At 44.7% G+C, this 9,072-nt stretch overlaps 1 protein-coding gene and 1 pseudogene across 1 annotated transcript; one reads left to right on the top strand and one right to left on the bottom strand.

The window, feature by feature from the left end:
- Positions 1-2,092: 2,092 nt before the first annotated feature.
- LOC121441680 lies at positions 2,093-3,254 on the bottom strand (annotated as a pseudogene).
- A 139-nt stretch (positions 3,255-3,393) lies between these two features.
- On the top strand, positions 3,394-8,310 carry LOC121441690 (NADH dehydrogenase [ubiquinone] 1 alpha subcomplex subunit 1). Its single transcript, XM_041642915.1, has 3 exons — positions 3,394-3,602; positions 5,464-5,553; positions 8,157-8,310. The coding sequence occupies exons 1-3, from the start codon at positions 3,501-3,503 to the stop codon at positions 8,175-8,177; spliced, it is 213 nt and encodes a 70-aa protein (XP_041498849.1). The 5' UTR covers positions 3,394-3,500; the 3' UTR covers positions 8,178-8,310.
- Positions 8,311-9,072: the final 762 nt, after the last annotated feature.

The following is a 9,072-nucleotide window of genomic DNA, read 5'->3' as shown; positions in this document are numbered from 1 at the left end:
CATACAGTCTTTACTAAAGTCTATCCTAGTCTATCCAGTGAGTCCATGGGGCTCTCGAGATGGTTCAGCAGTTAAGCGGCCTTCCTAGCCACACAGGGAACCTATACATATAAACTCTTGCTGCCCCTAATTCCAGTTTCAGGGACCCAGTGCCCTCTTATGGCTTTCAAAGGCACTACACACATGCATGATGCCCATATACTCTGTGTGTGTGTGTCTCTCTCTGTCTACCTCTCTTTCTGTCTCTCTCTATCTCTTTATCTCTCGCTCTGTCTCTCTCTCTCTCTCTCACACACACACACCCCAAATAAATAGTAAGAAAAAGTGATCTTGTCAGGCGGTGATGATACATGCCTTTTATCCCAGCACTTGGGATACAGGGGCAAGCAAAACTCTGAGTTTGAGGCCAGCCTGGTCTACAGAGTGAGTTTCCAGGACAGCCAGGACTGTTACACAGAGAAACCCTGTCTTAAAAAAAAAAAAGAAAGAAAACAAAAAAGTGGTCTCATGTCTGTGGAGTCCTAGGTTGTGTTTCAATTCTTTTTTCCCCTTGGCCATTCCAGCCAGTTGCTCTTCCACGGAACCATATTCTCCTCAGTCCCAGGACTAGGTTCTTATTTTTCTCTATTACATTTTATTTACTTTATTCTCAGTGTGTACTTGAAGATGGGAGTCAACTCTGTCCCTCCACTATGTGGGTCCAATTCAGGTGGTCAGGTCTGGCAGCAGGTGCCTCCACCCACTGAGACATGTCACCAGCCCAAGAGATTAGGTTAATGCTGAGACCAACCTCATTTGTCGCTACTATTCAGTATACAGCTGCAGAAGTTGCAGCCTGTGTCTACTGTATTCATTGTTATTATCCCCTGTCCTAAACACAGTGCTTAAGAACCTCTGTTCAGTCAGGCGGTGGTGGCGCACACCTTTAATGCCAGCTCTTGGGAGACGGAGGCAGGCGGATCTCTGTGAGTGAGAGGCCAGCCTGGTCTACAGAGTTAGTTCCAGAACAGCCAGGGCTACACAGAGAGATCCTCTCTCAAAAAGCCAAAGAGGGACAAAAAAAGAATGTCTGTTCAAAGAAAATCTTTAAATGAATATCTTTAAATATGAATAAAGCCCACTTTAACTCAATTTATACATTCATCTGTTTCCTGATCTCAACCCAATTTGAATTATATCAATAAAATAATGACTAATCGTATGGCCTGTCCTCTCTGCATCTCGGTAATGTTACACAAATGTATGTGTAATCCTCATCTTCCCATTACCTACAGAATATAACTTCAAATTCCTCGGTGTGGACTCAAAGCTTTGGTCTAAATCCCCTTTCTTAGAACTCTCTCATCAATTTCTTAACTATATGCCAAGCACTAAACTAGTTCCCAAACAATTATGACTACAAGTACACTAATTTTAACAAGGTGTGATTAGTTCTAATTTTAACAAGGTGTGATTAGTTCTATTGGAGTCTAAGAGAACACCGATAGTTTCAGATTATGGATTATAAAACATTAGACCTTTTACTATCTCCAAGTTCACAAATTCAGTTAAGTGTAACATCCAATTTAGTGGCCATCTATACATTTCAAGCACAAGTAGCCACATGAGGCTAATACCTATTATACTGGACAGTATCTATCATATTTCATCAGCTGTGGAAATGGGGGTTACCTATAGGTGCTCCAAAGGAAACATGGACCACTTTCCAAAGATTGCAAGGTACACTTTCAAAGTGATCGAGGACCAACTCAAACCCTCCAATGTGCATTCTAAAACAACACTTGCTCCAACAACATAATGCATCAAAGTAATTTCTACACTATTACATAATATAGAAATATGATATAATAAATAGGTCCAGTTCTTGACTTCATCACAACTTTGGTTCCCCCAAGTACATCTTAGCTTTTTTTCGTGACTTCTCCCATTCACACAACTTATGACACAGGGCTCTGAAATACTCACCAGTTAGGTATCTATTTCAAGGCTAAAAATATCCAGATAATACCTATCTTGAAACCTTTCATCCAGGGCCCTATTCCATCGCCTGCCTTCTCTGCCACTTTCCTAAAAGAAAAAAAAGATTCCAAAAGATTTTTAACAAACAACAAAATATTTATTTTGCGACTGGGAATTACGGAAAACCTAAATAATGGGAACTGAACTCTCCTCCTCAGGGTCTTTTTGGAAATCAGAAGCACCTCCCTCTGCTTCAGCTCGATGCTTTCCAAGTTTAGCAATCACTTCTTTGGCTGGATTGAAGACGCCATTGGTCTGCTGATCACAGACAGCAACGAGATGTGGTGCGGAAATGCTGCAGTGCACATCTCTCGCAGAAATAATGCCTACACTTGGTGACAACTGGGTTTTGGAAGGTCTGGCGACAGATGAAACACTTGAATGGTATTTCCTCATCATCGCTTCCCACTTCGTAGTTTTCGTCCTCATAGACACCATAGCGACCCTCATCAAGCTCACGTTCGATCTGCCACCCGTGCTTGTAATCTGAACGGTCATGGAGGAATTTGCAGCTGTCTCCGAAGCCGCAGAAGCCAGTCTCCTTGTAGTCCTTGCAGATGTCGGGCTGGTAATCCCAGCGCACGGTGGCACGTAGATGCTCGGGAGCTCGGATGGGACCTTTCCTCACCATCCCGGAGGAAGCATTGCCCATGGACGTATCTTTGGGTTTCACATATTTCTGATAATTATTGATGCCCCGATAGATCTTGTCATCTTCCTTACCCCTCAGCTCCTCCTGGATCTTCTGGCTCCGTTCAAAGATGGATTGTGCATCGCGCTCCTTCTCAGTGTCCAGTTCATAGACAGCGGTAGCCCCCATATCCTCGGGCCCCACGGGTTTTGCCGAACGGGTCGACTTGTAGACCACGCCGAGACCCTCCTGTATATTCTCGTCCTCGCTACTCAAGCCGCTGTAGTTCGTCTTCTGTTTACCGCTACCACGCGTCTTCTGGATCATTGGATTGTGGGTTGCCTGCTTCTTCTCCGGTCGAACCACAGCGCTGCTTTCGTCGCTGCTGCTGCCACTGTCCCCGGACCCTGCATCACAGAGCGGGCGCTTTCGGCGCCCCGCCGCCCCTTTCCGCCCAGGCTTTTTGAAGAGGAAGGTGCACACCTGGCCGGCCGAATTCCCCGGAGAAAGTTGTTCTGCCATTTGAGATCATTAAGCTCTGAAACGGCCGCGGCGTACAGGACCGCTCCGCGTCGTCAGACTTCGTGGTCTCCGCTTCGGTGAGTTGGATGGGGGGGGGGGGGGGGGGGACGGGACGGGCGGCGAAAAATACAGCCTGGGAAAGACAGCCAGACCGAGAACGCCAGTCACTTTTGAGCCCCTGCGGCCACCGTCGCTTCCTCCTGAGCCGTACAAGGCACCGCCCCCTTCTGCGTGCGGCCGGAAGGAAGGTGAAAGCCGGTCACCTCTGAGGAGCCGGTTGCGGTTTGGAGTGCGAGTTACGGTTCGGAGTGCGAGTTACGGTTCGGAGATGTGGTTCGAGATTCTGCCTGGCCTCGCCATTATGGGCGTGTGCTTGACCATCCCCGGGGTATCCACTGCGTACATCCACAAGTTTTCCAACGGGGGCAAGGTAAGGCGGCCGCGGCCGGGCTCTGTGGACCATGGGACTACGGTGGCCATTTGGATGCGCTGCCGCTCCGCTCTGTGAGGGTGAGGAATGCCGCTCTGCTCTGTCCTCCTTTGCGTGTTGCCTGAAAGCGGAGACTCGGCGGACTCCACATTTTCCTTTAGCAGAACATAGCGAGGTTTTGGTTGAGGAAGAGTGGCTCAAAAGGCAAACGATGCGTTTGGCAGTTAGCAAGGTAGCGTACAAGAGCCGGGCCCTACTGCCTAGACCGAGGAAAGAGGAGGTAGTTGTGTCCCCATTCCTTCCCATCATTCATCTCCTTGTGGAAACCGATTGGGTGACTGTGCACGCGAGCGTAGGTGCCTGCGGAGATCCAAAGAGGGCACCGGGTCTCTTGGATCTGAAGTTGCAGGAGGGTAGGAGCCAGCAGAAGTGGGTGCCAGGAATCGGACTCAAGTCCTCTGCGGAAGCGACTGGCACTCTGAACCAATAAGCAATCTCTCCATTCCTGGTCGTTTTTCTTTTTACGTGTTGGGGGGGGGGGGGGGGGGGGGGTAGGCGTGTCAGGCGCACCTGCGGACATCACAATTCAGCGTGCCAGAATTGCGTTTCTCCCTCCATCATGTGGGTCCAGGGGATACAGCCCAGGTCCGCAGGCTTAGGGCAAGGGCCTTTACCCGTTAAGCCGTCCGACACCTTCCCTCTGTTGGCTTAATTTCCCACTTTCATGTTTCCGTAGCTGTGTGTTCTGTATCCTTAATCAATCCTGCCTCCTTTTCAGCTTCCCACTTGAATGTGTAAGCCTTAAGGAACTCACATCGTGGCTTTCGTTTTCCCTCTTCCTAGGCCTCCCCAGCGACCTTAGAGTACTGTCAGATTATAATTGGACTTCTGTTTTGGTTTGGACTTTTCTTTCAGGTGTACTCTAACCTTTATTGTTTGTTAGAGTTACAAAGCAACAGCTAGATTTTTTTTTTCCTTTCCTTCATTTTTCGCATTCTCTACGACGTGGCTTGCTTGGATTTGAACTTGTGGATCCTCCTGCTCTTACCTCCAGAGTTTTGGCATTACAGGCATGACCCACCTCACCCAGCTGCCAATTGTTTTATCTTATAAAAATTAACTTTCCATTTAGTGTGTGTGCAAGCCCTCAGAAATCTGAGGACAACTTGCAGGGAGCAGTTGTCTCTTACCACGTGGTACCAGAGAGCTAATTCAAGTCTTCAGGCTGGGCAACAAGCACTTTTCCCTGCTGAGCCATCTCACTGGCTCAGCAGCAAAATAAAACGGCTGGGCTTGGTGGCTCTAGCCTGTAATCTAGCACTCAGGAAGCTTGGGCAAGGAGATTGAGGAAGACTGGAGGTCAACCTGGGGCTAGATAGTGAGTTCCAGGAGAGCCCAGAATGCAATGAGGTCCTGTCCCCCAAAAAAAGAGAGAGAGAGAAAACAAAGAAGAAAGAAAATCAGTGCCCCGTCCCCAAAAAATAATGGTATTGATGGTCTGGTTTTGCTTTTGTTTCAGCAATGATTCTAGTTTTCTAGCGGATTATTTCTTTTTGTAGAAATGTATTTTATTATTACTATTTACGTGTATGTGTGTCTGCTTCTGTCTGTGTGCACCATGGAGAGTAGAAGAGAGGGTATCAAGTCTCCTCTGGAATGGAGTTCAAGGCAGTTAGTCTCCTCCTGCCTCCCCCCAAACAAAACAAAACATGTTGGTACTGAGAAACCAATTGAGAACCCAAAGATAACAAGGGCTCTTAACCACCTCTTCAACCCCTACTTTGTCACTGAAGAAAAATTGGAGCTTTATCTTTTTACTGGGTCACCCATATTTATAAACTGCATTATCCTTTACTTGAAGGAAAAAAGAGTTGGTCGCTTTCGTTACCAATGGTATTTGATGGAAAGAGATAGACGTGTCTCTGGAGTCAACCGCTACTATGTGTCCAAGGTAAGATGACTGAAAGATTGCAGTGTGTTCTGGTACTTCCTTGCCTAAGTTCATACGGTACTCATTTAATTGGCATGTTTTTTTCTAGTGAAGTATGCCGTCTTTTATATATAAAATGGTCTTTGTTGGTGTGTTGTATGTGTGTGTGGTGTGCATTCGTACATGTGTGGGTACACTTCCCCTGAATGTGTACGTGGACGACACTCTCCCATTTATTTACTTGCTTGTTTGCTGTTTCTTTTTTAGGCAGGGTCTGAATATGTAGCTTTGGCTTGCCTTGAACCTGCTCTGTAGACCAAGCTGGCTGAACTCACAGATTGACCTACCTGTGTCTCCTGAGTGCTGAGATAAAATGTGTGTAGTAGCAGGCCTGGCTATTTATTTATTTGAAATTTCTCTTCCTTCTGTGTGTGTGCCATGGTGCATATATGAAGCTCAGAGGACAGCTTGTGGGAGTCAGCTCTCTCCCTTCACCATGTAGGTCCCAGGGATCAAATTCAGCTCCTCAGTCTTGGTGTCAGGCACTTTTACTTATGGAAGCATCTTGCCAGCCCTTTTAAACCTTGTTTAAAGAATTGATATATAATGAGATCTGGTGCCCTCTTCTGGCATACAAACATACATTGCAGGAATGTTGTATACATAATAAATAAATAAATCTTTAAAAAAAAAAAAAAAAAAAGAATTGATATAGCTGTCATGGTGGCACATGCTTGTAATCCTAGCCTCTGGGAGGCTGAGGCAGGGAAAATCTATGAGTTTGATACTAACTTGTACTACATAGAAAGATCTTACTCATAAAACATAGAAAAGAATATAATTTTATACATAATTGAGTTGTAAGAAACTGTTATTTTTATAGGTCAAAAATAGCCAAGTAGCATTTTAATATTACTCAGATTAATGCTATATTTTCCTAACTTGTAAGATAATTTTTTCTTAATTACTTTTAATTTTATTTGTTTGTGTGTTGTGTGTGCGTGCATGTGTTTGTGTGTGAATGCAGGTTGCATGTGGAGGTCAGAGGACAATCTGGAGGCAATCAGTTCTCTCCTGCAACCTTGTGGGATCCAGGAATCCAACTCAGGTTGACAGGTTTGCATGCAGGTGCCTCTCACCCTCATAATTCTTTCAGTTTCTTAAATCACTTTGTATTTGCCCCTAGCTCACAGATTCCCCGCAATGAACTTAGGTAAATTTTGTGTTCATTTTATAGATGAGAAAGCATGGTTAGAATGAGTAAAAAGTATTGCAGGGCTCAGTTTGATGCTGGCTGAGAATCAACTCTCATGGACGAGAAGGTAGATAATAAGTAGCTGCCTTTAAAAAGTCCGTGCTTTGCTGCTCAGTGGCTTCATCTCCCCTGACTATGTTCTTTTCATTACTTATCTCTAGTAGAGTCTTAAGCATTGTGAATGATTTTTTTTTTTGGTTTTGATACTGCTTTTCTTTGGAAGCAGACACTTGCTACATAGCTCTGGCTGGTCTGGAGCTTGCTGTGTAGCCTAGAGTAAAGTTGAACTCAGAGCAAACTTCCTGCCTTTGCCTCCCCGAGTGCTGGGATTGCGATTACAGATATATGATACTATGCCCTCTTTAGAAGGTCTGCATATTTATGGAGCAAAGGTTTTAGAGTTAGGGTCATTGTACTTGAATTTTGGCTTTGCTACTATTTGACTGACTTAAAGAAGTGGTTTTTGTTTCCTTGAGGTAGAATCGGGTGATTTCTAACTTCTTTGAGTTTCTGCTTCATCGTTTATGACGAGTTTGAATGAGGATAACAGTATTTGCCTTGTGTTTGGTGCTGTTTTGTGAGACAGTGTAGTGGTCCTCTAATTTATGGAGGGGCCTGTGTATGAGGATCCAGGAAGTGAATAGTTGCTTGACTGTAATTCTAGTTAAGGTGAAGAAAAGGGCTTTTCATATATATAATATGTTTGCTGCTGTCAGAAAATGAAGTGAACGAGGTATAGTGTGCACTCTACAATCCTAGCATTTGAGAGGTGGAAGCAGGCGGATCAGGAGTTTACCTTTGGTTACATAGGGAGTTTAAGATGAACTTGGATTACATGAGACCTTATCCAAAAAAAGAGAGAGAAAAGGCCAGACATGGTGTGGTGGTACACACCTTTAATCCCAGCACTCTGAGGGCAAAGGCAAGTGAATCTCTGTGAGTTTGAGGTTACCCAGGACTATGGAGTGAGACCCTGTCTCAAAGGGGTGGGGGCTCAAAGGTCTTTATTCAAGGATTATGAAATCCGGCCGGGTGGTGGTGGCGCACGCCTTTAATCCCAGCACTTGGGAGGCAGAGGCAGGCAGATCTCTGGGAGTTTGAGGTCAGCCTGGTCTACAAGAGCTAGTTCCAGGACAGACTCCAAAACCACAGAGAAACCCTGTCTCGAAAAAAGAAAAAAGCAAAAAAAAAAAAAAAAAAAAGGATTATGAAATCCAATTCAGCTTCTATTGTTGCAGTTAGAGAAATGTGGAATGGTAAATCACTTGCTTTACTAACAGTGTCATTCTGTGACACTGGAAATCAACAGCATGGTACATTTCTCATGGGAACAGGATCCTCACATTCTCCTTTTCAAACTGTTTTACAGGGCTTGGAGAACATTGATTAAGGAAGCATTTTCCTGGCTGATGAAAGAAATTACTCAGCTATGATCATCTGTTCTTGCTAAAAGGCAAATGCAGCATATTATATACTATGCGCAAGTTATATAATGCCGAATAAAAAATTAAAAAAAAATCTAAAGTCAATTTTCCTTCTTACGAAGTAAAGTTGGAGTTTACTAAAGCTATTTTGATACAGGCATAAGCGTGGGGGTTGAGAGAGAAGTAGAAGCACTCTGAAGAAACTAAGATGTATCTAAACACACAGTTTAGAGTGTGGGTGTGGCTTCTTGGAGAGTCTCCTTTTTCTTTTACAGTGATGAGGTTTTGGTAGGTGCTGTGATGAAACATGACATGAAATTTGGGGAGGAAAGGATTTATTTCACTCACAGTTCCATACAACAGTTCATCATCAAAAGCAGTGAGGGCAGGAACTTGGAGGCAGGAGCTGATGCAGAGGCCATGGAGGGGTGCTGATTACTGGCTTGCTCTCCGTGGCTTGCTTAGTCTGTTCTCTCATAGAACAAAGACTATGAGCCCATGGTGGCACCATCCACAATAGGCACCATCCCCCATTAATCACTAATTAAGAAAATGCCCCACAGTCTTGTCTGCAGTCCAATTTTTTTTAAAACTTCTCTTTTTTTTCAAATATTTATTTATTATGTATACAATGTTCTGTCTGTGTGTATGCCTGCAGGCCAGAAGAGGGCACCAGACCTCATTACAGATGGTTGTGAGCCACCGTGTGGTTGCTGGGAATTGAACTCAGTACCTTTGGAAGAGCAGGCAATGATCTTAACCACTGAGCCATCTCTCCAGCCCCTCTGCAGTCCAATCTTACAAAAACATTTTGTCAATTGAGGTTCTCTGATGACTCTAGCTTGTGTCAAGTTGGCATAA

This window comes from Microtus oregoni, unplaced genomic scaffold (genome assembly GCF_018167655.1).
Source record: "Microtus oregoni isolate MIOR12 unplaced genomic scaffold, Mior012 000080F_ref0000499, whole genome shotgun sequence".
Classification (NCBI taxonomy): Eukaryota; Metazoa; Chordata; class Mammalia; order Rodentia; family Cricetidae; genus Microtus; species Microtus oregoni.
The sequence above is the reverse complement of the archived record's forward strand: the minus strand, read 5'-3'. Positions and strand labels throughout refer to the sequence as shown.

Excerpts from the sequence above, each read along its gene's own strand:
- LOC121441690 (XM_041642915.1), top strand. The coding sequence starts at position 3,501 with ATGTGGTTCGAGATTCTGCCTGGCCTCGCCATTATGGGCGTGTGCTTG. Across the intron at positions 3,603-5,463 it reads AGTTTTCCAACGGGGGCAAG|GAAAAAAGAGTTGGTCGCTT; the intron begins GTAAGGCGGCCG and ends CTTTACTTGAAG. Across the intron at positions 5,554-8,156 it reads ACCGCTACTATGTGTCCAAG|GGCTTGGAGAACATTGATTA; the intron begins GTAAGATGACTG and ends ACTGTTTTACAG.